We start from the raw sequence: 20,874 nt of genomic DNA, 5'->3' as shown, positions 1-20,874 counted from the left end.
TGTGAGGAAAGTACTTTGTAAATCTTAAAGCCTTAAGTACATGTAGGAAATTCTTGGAAATTGTGATTTGAAATTATTTTGGATTATTTCTATTCTTACTGGAGAAAAAAGTGCAAATTTAAATTACATACATATATATTTAGATGTATCTATGATCATACTCATGTAACTGAATCTTCTAGTAAAAATTGCAATCTCTTCATCAAATTCACTGTCTGCTCTCAGGGAGATTTCATTCTAATTGGGGAAGACAATACATAAAAGGGAGCTGACAGGGGAAGGTGGTAGGAAGAAAATGTACATTACCTCAAAAAGACCCTCTATGGAAAACACATAGGAATGTTATTGCCAAATTTCAGAAACCTCAGATCAAAGAGAAAATTTTGTAAGAAATAAGAAAAAAAAACAAAAAACCTGGAGCATAATGGTGGGCTAGAAAGAGTCAAAAGCCAGAAGGATAACGCAGCATTCCCACTATATCACATAGTCAACTATTTTGTTGTTCACTTGTGTCTTTGTTCCAATTTCATTGATTCCAAGTCTTCAACATATACCTGCCTTATATTTTTCTAGTTATTTGAGTAGTTTATAATTCTGATTCTTTTGAGAATAGTGTAGTGTATAGCCATATAAAGTATAAATTTGTAACGTGTTCCCAAACTAGGAAATATATCTATCTATCTAAATATAAATATATAGTGTATATATATATATATATATATATATATATATATATATATATGGATGTTTTTTATGTATTTATATACTATACACACACATATATGCAACTTGGAATCATTGAAAGCACTGAGAAATTTCCTTTAATATTTCAGCCCAGTTTCTTCCAGCAAATCAATCTGGGCCCAAGTCATTTTCTATCTGTAGTGCCTGCCCAAATGTGTATGTTTTGGTAGTTCAGTGGTCCCCAAATATTTTTTTTAATATGAGAATTCCATGCAGTGATGCAGATTGTAATCCATTCATGCTTTCTCAACCTATGGTTTTCTGCAAATCTTCAACAAGGTAGCCACCCAGTATGCTTAGGCCTTCTCTTACATCTTTTGACATTATATATATTCTATTAGAAGACATGAGTTATGCATTAGATAGTTATTTTATCTCTCTTACTATAAGATTGACCATCTATCTTTGCATGTCATACGTCTCTCAGATGGTATCCTTTATACTGCTTCTTTAAACCTTCTTTGATAGGTCATGCATTTCAACCTACTCATGCTTAAATGCATTGCATTTTAGGCATTTTATAAGTTTAAACCTTCAGGAAATAGTATTTTGTAGTTTGTTGTCATAAAGTATCATTGGCAGAAAAGTTATAAAATGGGAGCCTTTGTTTCATAGTTTAAAGGGAGGAAAGAAAGGTGAAGCACTTTAACTTTGCTATCTGTTTTTTTTTTTTTTTTTACAATATTGTAAAGACTTTGTAGGACTTCAGAGCTGAATAAAGTTGATACAATATCACTTTCCAATAGGGTCATTGAGTCAAATATGACTCTGAGTTTGCCAAATTGATTATGAGGTTGTTAGTGCCCTTGATGTAAAAAAGGAATATTTGAAAGAGAATTGGATTTGGGGAAACAAAATAAGTTTTTTAGACATCTTGAGTCTGAGACACCAGTTCAAAAAGGAAACCAGGATTGGATATATAAAATTTTGATTCAGCTTCATAAAAGAGATATTTGAACTTGTGAAAACTAATGAGATTGTCAAGGGAGGGAGTAAAAAGAGAAAAAGAATTTATAGGATCAAGCCTTGGGATGTACCCACAGTTGGGGGTGGTACATGGATCATGATGCTGCAAAAAAGTAAGGAGCACTCTTATTAGTGGGAGGAAAATCAAGAAAGCAGTATATTGAAAACCTAAAAAAAAATCCTATGTCAGTAGTTTCAAATGTTGTAGAAAGATCAAGAAGAATGAGGGCTGAGAAGACACATTTGATATTAACATAGAACTGTCTTTCCTTTGCATGAAATTTCCTGTCACTAGTCATCACCTTAGATGAACATACATCTTCTAGCTTAAAACTTTGTTTTTAATTGTTATTAATAATCAGTCAATAAACATTTATTAAGTACCCACTATGACCCAGGCACTGCATTGAGCATTGGAGATACAATAAAAATTTAAAAGATTGACCCTGCTCATAAAAAGTTCATTATATAATGGGAAAGACAATATAGAAACTACTATGTATTTTTTAAAGTTACAAACAAAATAAAGGCATCAGAATTAAAGAGAATGAGAATGACTTCCTCTAGATGATGGAATTTTAGTTGAGTCTTGACGGAAATAGAAAGATAGAGATTAGGAGGCAAAACATTCCAGATATGGAAGACAGCCAGTGAAAATGCCCTGAGTGAAGAGATGGAGTGTCTTGCTTGAGAACTGATGAAAAGGTCAATGTCACTGAATGGGGAGTACAAAGGGGGGTCGGAAATGTGGTATAAGAAGACTGGAATGGATGGGTGATACCATACTAAGCCTGAAGGAAAGAGCCCAAAATCCAACTGGAGATTTTTCTGTCCACCCAAAAGATAGTAGGAACAGAGAATTAGGTGGACAAAATGTGAATTTCCCATCACAACTTTCTAAGACCATAGATTGTGGAGAAGTTGCTAACTAATATTGGCAAAAAGAGTCCCTTCTGCCAATATAATCAAAGATGTAGACATTATCCCTAAATTTTATCTTATGGTATTTGGTCCATTTTTCTCAATTGCTAAGCTTTTTTTCTATTCTATATGTTATTCAGCTTTCTCTCCTAAATCTGTCTGGTCTACATAGTCAATAAGGACTCTAGATATACTTTTATCTTGGTAATAGATTAAAAAGTTCAATGGGATAGTGCAAAATATAGAATCTTAGAGCATTTCCCCTGGAGAGATCCCTTCTGGTTGACATGAAACCACTGAGAACTATTTATCTTAGTCTATTCATTAATCCAGTTCCAAAGTCCATCCTACATCTCTGTATCTTTCCATAAGAGGAATATGCTCTCTTAAAGTATAGGTAAACTAAATCTATAAGCATTCTCCTTATTACCAGTTTTAAAACTCTATCAAAAAGGAATTAAGATTAGTCTGAAATGACCTATTCTTCAAAAAACAATGCTGTTTCTTTATGGTTACCATTTCTTTTTGTAGATGTTCACTAACCATCTTTTTAATAATATATACTATAGAATAATATAATATAAATCCAGGAATCAAGGATATGTTTTTCTCTAGTTATGCTAGATAATTATTATTTTAGCTATGCCAGAACATCCCTAGAGCCCTTGGGGAACAGAATTTAAAGTGAGACAACACTACTTCTTTCCCCTAAGGAGAGGAAGAGAATAGGACTAATCCTAACCTTTACCTCACTGCTGCTGAGGAAAACAAGGATTGTAGATTGGTGGGATGTAAGAAAGCTGAATTCTGCTGTAGGGTGTGAAATAGAGCAGACATGCTGATGGAGACATTAAACATCCTAAATCAATAAAACAATTCAAAACTGTAATATCCTGTCACTGAAAGTAGAAGTTCTTCAACCAAAGGCTGAATGACTATTTATTGTGTTTTTAGCAAGGATTCTTTTTCAGATATAGAGTCAACTTACTGGCCACTGTAATCCCATTGAACTCTGAAATTTTGTGATTCTGTGATTCCCCTATAGAAAATTACAGTTTCTATTACAATTCTATTTTATAAATACTTTTTAGCCTGAAGCTATATTGGCAAAGCCTCAGGCACTGGAATCATTTTTAACATCTCTTTCCTGTTCCCCACAATCTATCACGATCTTTCACATACCCCTGTCTGTAGTTCAGCAATCACATCTGCCAGGTCCTATGGTACCTGATGGTGTTCATCTGTGGCGGGTGATGCAAATTCATTAAGGGCAATGAGAAGGCGCAGTTAATATCTTCTTATAGATCTTGTGTATTAACTTCCTTTTATCCATTTTTATTCTGTTCTTTCCAATTAAAAGGTTATTCTCCTTAGAAAACAGAAGCAACACAAGAATTGAGTAACTCTGCCTTCTCTTTGTCACCAGTTTTCACTGTTTAATCCACTCTGAACAGCATTCTTCTCTCTTTTTTTTTGATAATCCTTTTTTCTTTATCATATAGTTTTAAAAAAAATTATTGTTGCTCTTAATTTTCCTATCCAGCGTCAGTTAATTTTGAACTTTCATTCTCTTAACATTATCCTTACAAAGCCACAATATTCTTTTGTTTTCTTTATATGTTGTTCTTATATTCCTTGCTTCCATCATTCATTTGTATATGTGTATATATATATATATGTGTGTGTGTGTATATATATATATATATGTGTGTGTGTGTATATATATATATATATATATATATATATATATAATCTAAGTCATTGAGATCTCTTTATTTCCAATAATCTCTTTTAGCAACTCTTACTTTTTCTTTTTATCAGGATTTTGATAGTTTCTCATGTCTCCTTAACTGATATCCTCCAAAGAATCCTACAGGAGTTCACAGAATCCTATCCTCCTTTCTTTTAAATGTTTTGAAATCTGTTCTCCTAAAAATCTAGGAATATATCAAACTAGAATCAGGATTTTTTTTCTTCTATCATAAACTTTAAGAAACAGTGGTCACTTCCCTCACAAAGATTCTTATCACTTCCAACTCAGCAAACAGTTCCTCTTTATTAGCAAGAATAAGATGCAGAAGAAAATTCATCCTCTTAATTCTCCTACCTTTTCAAGCATGAAATTATCATTGTTATTCAGTAGTTTCAGTCATGTTCAACTCTTCATAATCCCATTTGAGATTTTGCTGGCATAAATACTGGGGCGGTTTGCCATTTCCTTTTCCATCTTATTTTTACAGATAAGAAAACTGAGGCAAATAGTGACTTTTTGAGGATCACACAACTAATAAGTGTCTGAGGTCAAATTTGAATTCAGGTCTTCATGATCTCAGGCCCAGGACTATCCACAGCACCACTTAGCTGTCTATGAAGTTATCATTAAGACAAATGGACAAAACAGCCAATAAATTTAATTATCTAGTGTTTGACAAACCCAAAGACCCCAGTTTTGGGGATAAGAATGCATTATTTGACAAAAATTGCTGGAAAAATTGGAAATTAGTATGGCAGAAACTAGGCATTGACCCACACTTAACCCCATACACCATGATAAGGTCAAAATGGGTTCATGATCTAGGCATAAAGAATGAAAAAAGACAAATCAAGATGTAATCAACTGCTTAGCTTTTGACAGAGTTCCTGCAAATTTTGATGGTTGAAGTCCCTCATCGGAATTGAATCATACCTATATCTACATCCACTCCCTTTCATTTTTTTTCTCCTGTGAATTTCTGAGTGTCTCTGAGAAAAAGAATAATTTTCTTTCCTGTAATTATATCTCTCTTTTTATCTACCTTGGTGTATTTACTTAGCCAAATTTCTCCCTTCTTCATCTTTTATAAAGTTTTATGTATTTATTAGTGTAACCAAGCACCAAGAAAATGTGTTTTTATCAGAATTTGTTAGTGGTCTCCAATCCTGGCCAGGAACCTGTCATTCTTATATTTTAAGGTATGATCAAAATATATTGTATAGTAATGTATAGTGTACATGTATAGTATTGTATAGTAATGTATGGTATAGTATGTATAGTAATACAAATATTGTTTCAAAGATTTTTAATACCAGTGAAATAATAGTTTTTCTATGTATTGTTACAGTCTGTGGTTGAGAATATTTCTTCTATAGTCTTTCTAGATGAGATAAAAAGTTTGCTAAAGTGAAAGTGTGGAAAATGACTGGCTGCATTTACAACTAATTCTATAATATTACTTTATATAGGGACTCTCTAAGGCCCCTTTAGGGTATATGCATAGTTAAAACTCTTTTCCTATTAATCCTAAAACATCATTGGCCCATAAAAATACTTCCTTTTCTATCTATATATCTTTTTTCAACCAAAAGAATATATTGCAATAGAATGAATTCAGAAAAAGATATGAGAATCTAATTATCTTCTTTAAGACATAAAAATTTTTGCAAAAATAATGCCATATACTTTTTTAAAAATATGAGCAAAAATGTTCTTTATCCAGATTTTTCAGCTAAATCTTATTTACAGAGTGAGTTTATTATTTATGTTAAATCAATTAATTAAATTAGAAGATATATAAATTAATTTAATAAATTAAAATAAATTAAATTTTAAATTAATAATCTTAATTACATATGCGTATGTGTATATACCACTTCAACAAAAGATTTTGGGGATCTTAAATTATTTTTGAAAGTATAAAGAGTTTCTAAGACCAAAAAGTTTTAAGAACTGCTGCTCTAGAACAAGGATCAACAATAATGGGATACTCCAGTAAAATAGGGGTAAAAGATGACTGCTCCATTTCCTATTATTTTACATAGCATAAAAATGTTAATTATAGGAGTAAGGCAATGGAAAGAGACTTGATTTTCAAACTGCATAACAGATACCTAGAAAACCCAAGAAAATCTGCAATAATAATAATAATAATAATTGAAATGACTGATGGTTTTCATGACCAGATAAAAAAATTAAATGAGCTCTTCTCTATGGTACTAATAAAACCCAGGAAAAATAAAAACAGAAAATAATTAAATTATTTAAAAATAACTACAAAATGTGTAAAATAGTTGATTTATCATACTACATGTGAGGCATCTAAATATAACTATTAAACAGTCTTTAATAATATGAGGGCATCAAATAATTAGAGTTACCATTGAATGTCCTTTAGGCTGGAAAACACAGAGAAGCTAGACACAACTCAGAATATTTTGTGAATTAGCAGATTAACACTTTATTGATCATCTTCACTTAATTGTTTTTCTTTGTCACAAGTGAGAGTTGAAATTAATGATGTGAAATATCAATATTCAAAATAAGAAATTGATAAATTGATCAAATTGACAAATTGAATAAAACTGTTAAATATGTTAATATACTTACCAAAGATGGGGATTTAAGTATATATTTTTATTATATGTTGAAATTAGATGTTAATTGACCTGCTATTTCATTCACATCGCTAAAAAATTTTTTCATGCATCTAACAGTCCCAACTAACAGTTGCCAATAATGAATGACCTTTGGTAAATGCTGTACCATGGAATGCATAGGATAAAAACAAGTGGTAAGGCATGAATAAATATTTTTAAAGAGTTGTCAACTTGTTTACATTTATAACTAGTTCAACTATGTTGACTACTTTGACAGTTATTTCTGTTTAAAAGAAAAACTTGTCAAGTGGAGGGCAGTAAGTGGAAAGGGAGAAAATGGACTATTTTTTTTTTCTGGATTTCATATTTTACATTCTCTTTTTTGACATTCAAATTTTTAAATAAATTTGCTTTAACAAGAATGCAAATAGTCCATAGCCATACTTCCATAAAGACAAACAAATGGGACAGCAATGGATTAACTGACACTATCATCACTAAAATTTTAAAATCAAAACAACATCCACTCTAGGAAATGTATCATACCAGTGTTTATTTGGAAGAACTAATTAGTTGTTAGCTAAGATATTTCTGCATCTGAAACTTCAACATTTTCTATCCTTGGTACATATGGAAATAATAAATAAAATAACTAGCTAAATACAAAATGACAAAACCACTGGACCTATTCCATATTCCACAGTAGGATTTCTGACCAGCCAAGTAGTTAATTCAATTTCCATATCTGATCAAAGATCATTATCACTCTGCCACACCTAAATGGGTTTTCCTATTCAGAGAAAAAGTAATTATTTATGGGTTAAATAGTAGAGCTCTGTTGGAAACATTTTCCTCATTAGACACAATTTTTTTTTTTTTTTTTTTTTTTGCTTTTTATTAAAAGTTCCAAGTGAAAACATCTCTGGGTTTTTGGCATTTATTCCCTATTCTTCTTTGTTATCTATGTTGGGAAAAAATAATAAGATTTTAGGGAACATTTTTATTTCATGGCTATGTAAAACTGGAAAAAAAAACCAACAACATATATTCAAATACTTGATTAAAAAGAGTCAGAAATTTTTTTAATGTTAATTATTTACCCAGTAATTCACTATTGTTAATTGACTAATTTTTAAAATAGCTTTATAAAGTTACTGATTACAATATTTAATTGTCTTTGAAAACTGGCTTAAATAAATGTAGATGAGTCAAGCTTAAGAAAGTTAAAATATTCTGTATTTGCTGTTCATCATTTTCCTGAATGTTATTTCCTCATTTAATAAAAGATAAACTCAATTAATTCCTCACTCACGACAATACAATTAATATTTAGAACTTAAAGGCTATAAATTTTCTTACGCATACTTAAGGATATATTCCTCTTTTTAATTAATGTCACATATTTCATTGTCAAATGGGAATATCATATGGGCTCTATTATAATCTTTCTTGCGCAAAGGATCCATGTGCCTGGCATTCAAGGAGGCTACATGTTAATTTCTGATTTTACTGTGTCAGCTAACACACAGGTCACTGACAGTCAGGGTTAGAAAAAATCACTAAATCACAGACTAAAAACCATTGACATGGTATGCTTTTATCAAACTAGCAAAAATGGGAAACACGTGTTGTCAAGACCACATACTATAGCTTCTTTGTAAAGAAGCAGAAAGAAGATGAAATCTTATTTTCAGGTTTCTGTATGAGTATGCATGTTGCATAAAAAGTGATTTTGACAGGCTCCCCCATTCCCTTTAAAAAAAAAAAAAGTTTGACAAATGAGTGGAGTTATGAGTGTTGTTTGTTTTTTTTTTAAGAAAAAAAGTTTGGCTTAGATTCAGAGATGAGTAATCTGTGTTTACTAGAGTTCAGTTTTTCAAAGAATTGTTTTTGAACTAAAGAGGCCAAATAATTTGGTCAATAGTTCTGAGCAAAATTTTGTTAATGTTAATAGGGTAGCAAGGGGAAAAAGGTAAGATAAATTAATATTCATTATTCCATTTTTTAAATATATATCTACTCCACAAAATAAATGATATAAAAAATTAATAGATTGGTAAATGCTTATCAGGTTAGACTGCAAATTTCTTTGGCATAACACACACACACACACACACACACACACACACACAAGTTCTTGCTAGAGAAAAATCATCTGTTCTAGATGCTCAGTATACCTTGATGAAATCTTTGATTCACTTTGAATTTCTGGCAATCCTGGCGTCTAATTAGAAAGGAAATGGGTTCCCTTTTCTCATATTCTGTTTTGTTAAATCCCAACACCAATGTTGTAGGGATGATTTGACTTGGAGCTTAGATATGGTTCGCCCCTAGATTTTCCCTGAAATAGGGAGTAAAAAGGTATTCAGTGTTGAACATGAGTCAGGTATGAGACAGGTAATTTATACTCACACATAAAAGAAATGCTAAACATAAAAAGAAACAGCATGTTTTAATGGAACACCTTAAACAGGATTCAGTAGCTTAGTTTATAATTACTGTTTCTAACTACTGCAAAGCTAATATGTGTCTAATCAAAATATAAAAGTTTATAGGACTATTAATGTTATATTTCATATTAACTCTGCTCTTTCCAAACAACTCCAAGTATATGTCTGCTGATAAAACTAGCAGTTTTTTGTCACTAACTGTTCTTTCTAATTAACAAGTAGTTGCCAAGAACTTTTACTCTGATATCATTTAGTCCTAACTCAATAGGATCTGTCTACCCCTCATACTCACAAGATTTTCTCCAAGCCTGGATGCATCCATCATAAGACAGTCCTCATTTCTCTAACATCATGAAAGAAAGAAAAAAAAAACAAAACAAAACCAAAAGGGAAGTCCAAACTTGAGCTCAGTCTCAATTAGGGAGGACATATGTGTAAACTTTTACTTATTCACTGCCACACGGGGTGCCTTCTTCTCCCTTACTTAGGAAGTACCTAAACATAGTCCTGATACAACTCTCATTTGAAAAGGATGACAGGAGATAAATAGTCAGTAGATTTATTCTGACTATTCAGCCCTTCCAACTTCTTAATTAATAAAAAGATCATCAAAGTGAAAGGCTTTTAGCACTGAGTCATACATGACCAGAGAAACAGGAGCCAGAGAACATAGAAAGAGGAATATCCCCTCTGGGTATACTCCATGGGAGGGTCCCTGTAGGCCAATTTAATCTTGCTACATTTATAATTATTGTACTTAAAACTTTTTACACTTCTTATGTTTCCATCAATTTGACAATTTATCCTATAAAAAGTAAAATTATATAACAATAGAACCAAGGATAGACATGAATAAGCAGGTGAATCTGAAGGATCATTGGGTAAGTCACTCAATCTTGTTTGCTCAGTTGCCTCATCTGTAAAATGAGCTGGAAAAGGAAACGGCAAGCCATTCACTATCTTTGCCAAGAAAATGCCAAATGGGATCATGAGAAGTCAGATATGACTGAAAAATAACTGAATAAGAACATATGTATATGTGTCTATATATTTATTGCTTATTGTTATAGAAAAGTTTTTACATGTTTTATGATATTTTATGTATGCTTCAACATATTTAAGAATATACACTCTAATTTATGTTATATTATTTCTTAATTTCTGTTTTGTGCTTTTTTGTTCATATTAAAACTTTTTATTTCTTTCGGAGTTAGAATTTTCCATGTTTGACTTTTAAATAAAAGGCAAATTTATTTTGGAATAGCTTAAGGAAAACTGTTCAAATGGGTATGACCTAGGCAAAAGTAAAAAACAAATTATATTTAACTAGTTGAAGGGCAGTTTAAGTAACTTAAAACATGGTTGAACTTTAAAAATCAGACTTTCCACTTGTTTAACCTGAGTTAAATAAGGTCTTAAAAAGAAATTTCCAAAGCAAATCTGCTCTGAAACCACAGTAAAAGAAAACATTTAGATAGATAAATAGATAGTTACTATTAAGCATAGATGGGTACTATGCTAAATAGAGGGGAAATGAAGGAAGATATCTTGCATACTGAGCAGATCTTCAATGGAGGATTTATAGAAGCACATGGCCAAAAAAGTAAAGAAGAAGAAACCATGGAAAATTATGATATATATCAGTGGAAGGAGTACGACATCATCACAATTATAGGTCCACTGAAGTTTTTAAGCACTTGTGAGTGTTTTAAATTCATTTTAAAAAAAATTTTTTCTGAGGCATTTGGGGTTAAGTGACTTGCCCAGGGTCACAAAGCTAGGAAGTATTAAGTGCATGAGGTCAAATTTGAACTCGGGTCCTCCTGACTTCAGGGCTGGTGCTCTATCCACTGTACCACCTTGCTGTCCCTTAAATTTATTTTGAAGAAATTAATTAATTAACTAGTTAATTAATTTCCACAAAAACCCTTTGAGTTGATTTTACAACTATTCCCATCCTCATTTTATAAAAGAGGAAACAGAAAATGGGAGAGTAATTAAGTATTATTATCACTATTTAGTCATTTCAGTCATGTTTGTCTTCATAACCTGATTTGGATTAGCTCTTGGCAAAGATAATAGTTTACCATTTCCTTCTCCAGCTCATTTTACAGATAAGGAAACTGAGGCAAACAGGGTAAAGTGATTTGGGTCATACAGCTATTAAATGTCTGAGATCAGATTTGAAATCAAGAGGATGAATCTTCCTCATTCTAGGCCCAGCATTCTATTCACTGCACCACGTACAACCATAGAAATTCAGAGATATTCAGAATATGCTTCTTGGAAACAATAAGATAGGATCTGGATCTTAAAGAAGGATTACTTAATAGAAAGAAGGCAAGTTATTCCTTTCTGCATAGCACTACATGGATAAAGGCTGAGAATGAGCAGGATTTATATGAGGAAGTAAAGATACTGACTTTAGGGAAGTAATTGTGAGTGTTGGAATGAATTAAAAGGGGAGGTTCTTGGAGGCCACATGAGACTATTGCAATTATTCCAATGAGACTAAGCAAGATGTAATACTGGTATTTACTAAGCTAATTGTGGCCATGGAAAAGAAAAGGCAAATCCTAGTGATATTTAAAAATAAGAAACAATAATAGTCCGTGACATTGAATAAAGGAAACAGAAAGGGAGGAAAGAAAAAAAGGTAAGTACAAAGTTTCTAAAGTGGGAAATTAGAATTGTTTCACTGTACAAATAGATCTCTTGTATATGCAGGTAGATATGTTCTCAAAATAAATATATGTATTTTCTGAAAACTTCCATCATAACAGGTTTGAACAACTTCCTGAGAACCAAATGGATTTCTGTGCTGGCATTTGAAAAGTACTGGACAAAATTTAGTCCAGCTATTTATTTTTCTTGACTTAATATAATATGAAAATCTCTTTTATTTTAAAAATTTCCCAATTCCATTGCAATTAAATTAGTGGAATTAAATTAAGATAAGGATCATAGTAACATAGATTTAAACCTTGAACAGACCCTTAGAGGTTATCTAGTCAAACACCCTCATTTTATAGATAAGAAAATTTAAGGGCAGAGAGTTGAAATAACTTTACCCAAGATCTCACAGTAGTAGAATAGGGATTTGAACCAAAATCCTTTGAATCCAAATTCAGTATACTTTCCAATATGTATACATGCTTTCTTAACTTTAGTTGCTTCTAAGATTGTTACTATTGCATGTCAATAATTTTAAGTTTATTTAAATTATTAAATATATAAGTTTTCTTCCTCCCCCCCCCCCATAGGAATACTAAAGAAATAGCATTTCTTATTTATTTTACTTTGGTGACACATATTACTATGTATTTAAAATCAGTCACTAGTACAGAGGCATCCTAATGTAACTCCATGTTTTAACTTTGCTTAATTATGATTTTTGTGCAGCCAGCCGGTAGGGAAAGGAATATGCTCTGTTATCTCCCCAGCTAATCCTATCTCCTTATAATACATTTAAGGTAGCTGTAAGGTACCAGGATCACTAACCCTTTCTTATTTGAAACCCGGGTCAATCAAAATACTTAAAGAAGAGTTGAGAGGTAACTAACCCCACCTCCTGTGACTACATGATCCAATCAAAATATCTTTGCCCTTTTATGGAAGATGCTTACTCCTATCTATAAAAAAGTTCTCCCACCCAGACATGCTGTTTTGGTGTATTAATAAAATACCTTTTACCATTCTTCTCCTGAGTTTTGCCTTTTTAATTAGAGTGAAGACCAGAATATAGAATTTTCCTTTTAACATGTATGTAAATTGAGTAAGCTAAATCACAGCTAAAAAAAAATATGACTATCCTCTTTCACTATTATTATTTACTGTTGTGTTTTTTGAATGACTAATTCTATAGCACATTCATTTATTAGTAGAAAATTGAGCCTCTTACAAGTGGTCTGCTAAGTCAAATTGAGGAGAAAATTTGGTTATACTGGCTGGAGGCCCAAAGACATTAAAATTGTGTTTTGTGAATTTTTAATGTCACTATATTGTAGCTTCAGCATTTAGTATCTGTATCAATTGACAAGTTATTTTTAAAGAAATTGACACCTATGTCTTGTTTCCTTAGACACTTTTTCAAAGCACTTCTCTGAAATATGGAAGATGTCAATTGTATTTGTAACATTTTGATTTAATTTAGAATTGACTTTTGGCTATTAAAAAATCTGTCTTTGAAAGAGACTATGTAGAAGTGGATGTTTGATTCAGGGAAATACACAGAATTCCGGAGAAAAGCTTTTCTGTTGTTGTTAAAAATGCAGTGTGAATCTTGGTGGGATTTAGTTTGTTAATGTTAAAGTCAGTTGAGTTAAGTTCATTTTCTGGATAAGACTGTAAATTTGCTGTTCAGCTGCCTTGATTTTATCAAGGTTGTAAGGGTTGTGTGTATGTGTGTGTGTGTCTGTGTGTGTTTTTTAAAGTGCAGACCTCTGATCAATGTGCACCCCCACTCCATTTCCCTAAATACATCATGAAAAAAGGATGAGGTTTCCGCCTTAATTGCTTGTGCCTTTTATTCACATTCCTCTCTCAGCCAGAATTGTGAAAAGAGTGTTAGTAAAAGGCTGCACAATAGAGCTTTTCATTAGGCCTCGGCAAGGCACACAAAAGAAGGCTTTTGGAAAGAGTGAATGCAGGAGTTTAATTTGCAGGTGGAGAGTAGATAAAAGGTGCTGACGCCTCTATTATTCTCTTACTTAGGTGACCCTTACCCTGTTCAGCTGATCCCAACTACCATGGCAGCTGCTGCCGGGGCAACCCCAGGCTTAGGCCCACTCCAACTGCAGGTAAGTCTGGAAACAATGTGGAAGAGGCAAAGGTTAAGTAAACATGGAAAACAGCTTTCTTGTCTATTATCATATTATAGGGGGAAAAAAATGGCTAGTGATTTTGTCTGGCCCATTAAAAAAATTACCTTTATCAGTCGTCAGCAAAAGCTTAAAAGATGTCTCATTTTATTTGTTTAACCCTAATACTATCTACCAAAAGTTGCATTGTTGTTAATTCTAGATGTTTTAATGTTATTTTTAACCTGGATGACCAATAATTCTGCTTTTATTATTAATTTTGGTCATTCTGTTACAAGGTTTATATCCAATAGAATATAAAGTCAAGCACAAATACTGCTTATTTTTGCCTGTTGTGAGTTCCTAGTTTGCTGTATTGATAGGATCATTTGGGCCATCCCTGGTTTTCTAAGGTAGAAAACAAGAAGTGTAATAAAGTTTACCAGCCACCTGACCACTTGTCCTAAAACAAAGTTTCACATAAATTCTAGACCAAATTCTCAAGTACTTTCTTTCTTGTCTAGAATAGTTTGGGCCAAGATAGATGTTGCCCTCCTCTTATCTATATCATATGCCAGGCCTCTGAGTAAATCTGTATATCCTCAGTTAACTGCTGACAAATGTGAAGAATTACCACCAGTGTGAGTTGGGGGATTTGTGGGATTTTTTGAAGAAATGTTTTGAAGAAAATCATTTAAAGCCCTAGTTCTATTCTTTATATCTTGACAAAGCCCATGTGATATGGTTAGAGTGAGAGGAGAAAAAAAAAAAATCACTGTGGGATTTCCTGGGGGTTCTGGAGTAATTATTTCTATTAACTGAAAAGAGTTTCTACTAATCTGAAGTGGTTTATATTTCAACTTCTTGAAACCAAGGTGGGTGAAAGGATTGAATGTTGGGATAAATATTGACTGGGCAATTCAGATCTGATAATATGAACACACAGAAACAACAGTCAAAAGCAAAAGAAAACCCTGAGTGTCACAGGGGCTTGTATTTTCATTTCAGTGATTAGGGAAAACTCTCTATTTGGGTTGAATACCAGGAAAAGTCAAGCCCTGCTGTGTTTTAGGAATCATAAATAGACTTATAACCTTCCACCTCCATCCCTGTCTCCTTAGCCCACTGCCTGGCATGTAATCTGATCCAACCCAGATCCCAAAATATTTAGACTTATCCCAAGTCCTGAGGCAGTAGTAGACACTAGAAACCAATTTATAAGCTTAATTTGGCATACAGAGTGAACTGTCCAGGTCTGGCTGAGCAATCAGTTTTCTCTCTACCTGACAATCTCTTTAGCCCTACAGTTGGTGAGCCCAGTTCCTTTAACACTTAGCACAACCAGAATAATAACTAGGAATTCTGGCACTGGTTGTTAATTCAGCTAATTATGTGCTTGTGTGTGACAGAAGAGTGGATAGTTCCTGGTTGCCTGGAGAAAGAACTCCTAGGGAATGAAGAGGCCAGAATAGTTAAAAGGTTTGGGTTCAAGAAAAAATACAGATATTGAGTTTAAGGACAACCAGTGAAAATGCATGGAGTACGAAAAGGGAGAGGAAAAGAAAGGAATACAATTTCCCTGGATTGCTGAGAATAGGGAAGGTAGAAAGGAGTAAGGTATAAGGAGACTGGAAAGGTGGGAAGAAATTTGACTATGAAAGCCTTTGGATGCCAAACAGAGCATTTTATGTTTGATCCTGGAAATAAAGGGCCGCTGGAGTTTATTGAAAGTAGGGAGTGAAGGGACATAGTCTGACCTGGACTTTAGGAACATCACATTATTTTGACATCTGAATGGAAAATGGTACATAAGTCCTCAAACCACAACAGAGTATCCTTTTCTTCCATAGAAGAATCATCCTCTTTCCCACTTATTTTTAGCACCCATAGTGAAACCCTAGCTTGTCAAAACTCTTGTTCTCATCTGTTCTCCTGGTAGACTTTATAAGATGGAGCTGGTTGGAAGAGAAAGGAAGTATCACTGGATCCAATTAGAAAAAAAAAAAAGAGAAATGTATAACTTCATCCATCTGGGCCCCATACCCATCTAGATCAATCACACTTGCAGCAAATGACACACCCCCGACTAGGTATTCTCATTGGACAATGCAGAATACAGAAAATAACAGCCATAGAATGGTTTACTATCCCTTAAATAATAGAGACTTACTGTTTGTTGAAGACAAGATACGAAAAAATAACAGTTGATAACTGAGCAAAGAGAGGAAAGAATATAAAATGAATTTAGAACTTTATAGTGATTTAGTATTTTATTAAATTAAATTGGAACAAACCACTCATACATAAACAGAGCAGATTTGTAACTCTGAAACCATTAGCATTTAAGAACTAATACAATTTGGAATTAATATTAATATTTATTAAAAATTGTACAATGTGGTATACTTTAATAGAACATGCCATTCACTCTCAAGAAGTATGGGGTTCATACTAACATGGTAGTATTTAACTTACAAAATTACCATAAAACTTAAATTGTATATAATTTGCTTATATTAAGGCAGTGTAGAAATATATTGTTGTTATGTTACTCTAATAGCAAAATTTTCCCTGACATTTATTTCCCTGATAGTCTAGGGAAAAACATGTTTTTTAAAAAAAAAAATGCCATCTGATCACCTTGTGAGAACTAATTCAATAAAATAGGGAGGATTCCAGCACAATGAACTAAAGAAACAATTTCATGATTTTTTTAAGACTTGGAGGTGGTGGGTTCAAAGGAGTATCTTTTTTTTTTTTTTTTTTTTAAAGAATTTTCTTTCATTTTCTTTTAAGTAAAACCCTTTTCCCCATTAATGATACTGTAAGCTAATGGGCAAGTAGGGGACAGTAGTTGCCAAATTATGTGGTGAAAAGAGTTCTGAGGTTTCATAGGTATTCAAATCTAGAGCCTGCTCTGCCACTTGCTACCTGAGTAACATCAACAAGTCTTACTTGAGTTCAGCTTTCAAAACAATTTTCTATTCTACATTTTAGATACCATCAATGCCATCTCCATATCAAACTTACTAAATAAAAATAAAATAATAAACTTTCCAGCATTTATATATATATATATATATATACGTATACGTAATACAAGAAATATGAATTTATATATATAAATTCATATTTCTTGTATTACGTATTTCTATTTATGCTATATTTCTTCCTGGATTTGTAAGTCCCATAAGGGTTGGGATGAGATCCTAATCTATATCTATATATAGATATACTCCTTTATTTTTTCATTAGCTTTGTTACATAATTAGTGCAGAAATAATTAACCATCTTTTTTTCAAATTATATTTGAACAAATATTGAGAAGGATGGAAATGAAGGGCAAACAATTGGGGGATTGTTCTTTGACAGTTTGGAATTCAATGTAAGAAGTTGTGGAGGAAATAAGGGGGCAGGATTATGCTACCACCTGGAGAATACATCCAAGCAAAGTAACAGGGAGGCTTGCTGATGAAGACAGGTCATTGGAAAGTTGAATAGCAATTTTCTACATATCAACAGGGCCCTCAACTGCCAGATGTGCACCCTGTTGCTGTGACAGGGAAGGTACTTAGAAGCCGGCCTGGTTTTAAGCATAAGTAGGTGATACACTTCTGGTCAGGGGGTTATTACAGTCCTTTCACAATTGAGGTAATTCTGATGACATTGTGATCCTTACTATAGGGAAGCCCTGTGCCCCAGCACTCCTTACTGGTGTGTCACTTGCTATGTGCAGGTCTGGAAGAGTAGCCAGCGGGTAGGAAGTCATTTGTCCCAGCCCACAGAGCAAAACTGGATGGATTTGGGTCCTCAAGCTTAGCTTGTGCCCGTCCTTACCAGTTGTAGATATAATATCTTTTGATAAAGGGCCCATCTCTCTGTCCTTACTTTGCTAACATTCCCCTACACTTGTTTTTCAGTTCTTTTTTATATGTTGTCTTCTCCCATTAGAATATATCCTTGAAGACTGTGGGAACTGAGTAGATGACAACATAGCATTTTCACTTCTTTTGTTCTTGTTTGCTTGAATTTTATTTTCTTTCTCATTTTTCTTCCTTTTTGATCAGATTTTTCTTTTGTAGCAAGATAATTGTAAATGTGTATGCCTATATCCAAAAAAAAAAAAAATATATATATATATATAAGCTCCTTGAAGACAGTGAATATCTGGTGGTTTTTGCTTGTATTTATGTTTTGCTTAATAAATGCTTATTGATTTGACACTCAATCATAGACAACCAGAGATAAAATTTGCATGAGCTTTTTTTAAGTTGCTATTTTATGCTACTGACTCATATTGAGTTGGATGAACAATAAAACTACATCTTTTTTCAAAATTCTGTCTAGCCATACTTCCACTACCCTATAGATGTGTAGAGTTGAGATGTATATTCATGAGGACAACTTTAAATTTATTTGCATTGGCTTTCTTCTGCATTAAATTTTCATTGAATTTCATCATTTGTTCCAATAGTCTAGCCTATTAAGACTTTTGGATCCTATCTCTATTATCCAACATGTTACATCCTATATCTCATACCACAGTCTCTCCCTCCTCCCTACCCCCACCACATACATATACATATTCACCCTGGCTTTGTATCATCTGAAAATTTGATAAGCATGTTATCTATGCCATTATCCAAGTCACTGATAAAAAATGTTAAATAGCACAGGGCCAAACACAGATCGCTGACAGATTTTTTCTCCTCAAGTTGGCATTAACAACTCTTCTTTAAGTTTGGTCATTCAATGAATGTTGCATGTCATCTGTCCCATGATTCTACAATTTGTCCACAAGAATATTATAAAAAACTTTGTTAAAAGATTTATTAAAATCTAGGTCACTAAAACATTTATTTCCATTAGAACTTTTCTTTGAAAATCTGCAGTTATGTCTGACCTTTTTTAGTGAGAAATAAATGCTATCAGCAGTTTGGGAGCCATCGGGGCTATACAAGGAACCTAAAGTTGTCATTCTTTTGAAATGATTGTGGGAAATAACCACAGTCCTGATTAAGTGCTCATTATAGTCCAGTAAAAACAGAAAGAATAATGGGAATACAGATAAAGGAAGTGAGAAAGAAAATCTAAAAATGAATTAGGAATGTAAGGGGAGAAGAAAGATCAGAGTTGCCTTTCTTGAATGATCCTACTGAGCTTCTCTGTCAAACATCAGAGGATTTGGGAGGAGTCTGTTTTTCTTTCACTGTTAGGGAAGGGGGTTGAGGGAAGTCAGAGGAGTTTCATGTGTTTCATTTCAAAAACAGACGTAGATTGTTGTTGTTAAGTTGCAAAGAGAAATGCTTTTCCTAGAACGTTAAAACACGTTAAAAAATAAATTCTTATGCATTTATATTTTTTTAATAATTCAATCTGTGATATTATAGTTCTTTTAAAGTGAGGGATAGAAAAATGACTAATAGATATTATATACCAGAGAAGACACAAAAAATCAGGAAGGCACTGAGAAAAGATGTCTATACTCTTTTTTTTTTTTACTCTTTTTTTGTCTCCAAAGGTATGAATTTGTTTTAATATTATTAGTAGTATTTCCCTAAAACATTTTGGTCTCAGTTAGAAAAATGTAATGACATGGAACACAACAGAATGAGTAGTTCAAAACTGCCATAGTAAAAACTTTTATGTAATAAAAACATTAGCATCCATTTTTGCTCATAAGAAAAATTACAGAGATTCAGAAATAGTTTTCTTTTCAAAAGAACATAATTTCAAAGATCATTCTGAAAGGATTGCTTGGTTTCACCAGGATGCCAGGAATACCTCACCTCCATTCAGCCTACTCCCCAGCCTTTTCCATTTACTAATCTCAGACACACCTACTTAAAGACCTCTATGTCTATTCATTCCATTTTACCTTCAGCCCTCTCCAAAGGAATGTAATATGCCTGTAATGTTATGCCTTCCTTCACTACTCTCTTTTGCATAGTAACAGAAAATCCACCTTTTCTACACTTTCTATCCTGATAATAGAAAATAAGCTCTTTGAGGGCTTTTGTCTTAGTTTTCGCATCCCCAGTAGCCAAAACAATGGCTGCACATAAGATTATAGGGTCATAATTTTGAACTGAAAGGGACCTTGGAGTCATATAGCTCACTCCCTTTATTTTACAGATGAGGAATCTGAGATTCAGCTACATTAAGTCACCTACCAAATATCACTATAAGAAGTAGCAAAAGCCGGATTTAAAACCAGGTCTTCTGTTTCCAAAAGCCATGAACTTTCCCATCATATCATATGGGATAATAATGAATCAAAGTTTGTTGAATTTAATTGTTGAATCAAAGAAGATCCAATTGCAGTACCTTATTAAAACTGATATCTCACAACTCTTCTCTTGATAGCTGTCAAAATTATTCACTTAATCTTGTCCATTATATACCCTCAGATGACTTTATGATGTATAAATGCCTCTATAAGATTTAACAGTTTAGAAATAAAGTTGGCTCAATTAAATGTTCATTTTATGATGACTGTTACATAGCTACTTTATTGATCTGACATCTCACTGATGTGGATACTTCCTCTACCAATACAAATCCATCCATACTTTATAGTTTACATATTTTTATCAATGTATAGAGTTTCTACATGACTCAGAGCATAATCTATGGCCCCA

At 32.8% G+C, this 20,874-nt stretch overlaps 1 protein-coding gene across 4 annotated transcripts in view; it reads left to right on the top strand.

The window, feature by feature from the left end:
• Positions 1-20,874, top strand: part of SOX5 (SRY-box transcription factor 5) — a 446,382-nt gene that overhangs the window by 309,225 nt on the left and 116,283 nt on the right. For all 4 annotated transcript variants that reach the window (XM_031938465.1, XM_031938463.1, XM_031938462.1 and 1 more), the window contains exon 8: positions 14,148-14,233. In XM_031938465.1, coding sequence (XP_031794325.1) covers positions 14,148-14,233 — 86 coding nt within the window. The remainder of the gene's footprint in view (positions 1-14,147; positions 14,234-20,874) is intronic.

This window comes from Sarcophilus harrisii, chromosome 5 (assembly GCF_902635505.1).
Source record: "Sarcophilus harrisii chromosome 5, mSarHar1.11, whole genome shotgun sequence".
In the NCBI taxonomy this organism is placed as follows: Eukaryota; Metazoa; Chordata; class Mammalia; order Dasyuromorphia; family Dasyuridae; genus Sarcophilus; species Sarcophilus harrisii.
Note: the sequence above shows the minus strand (reverse complement) of the source record. Positions and strands in the feature narration are given on the sequence as shown.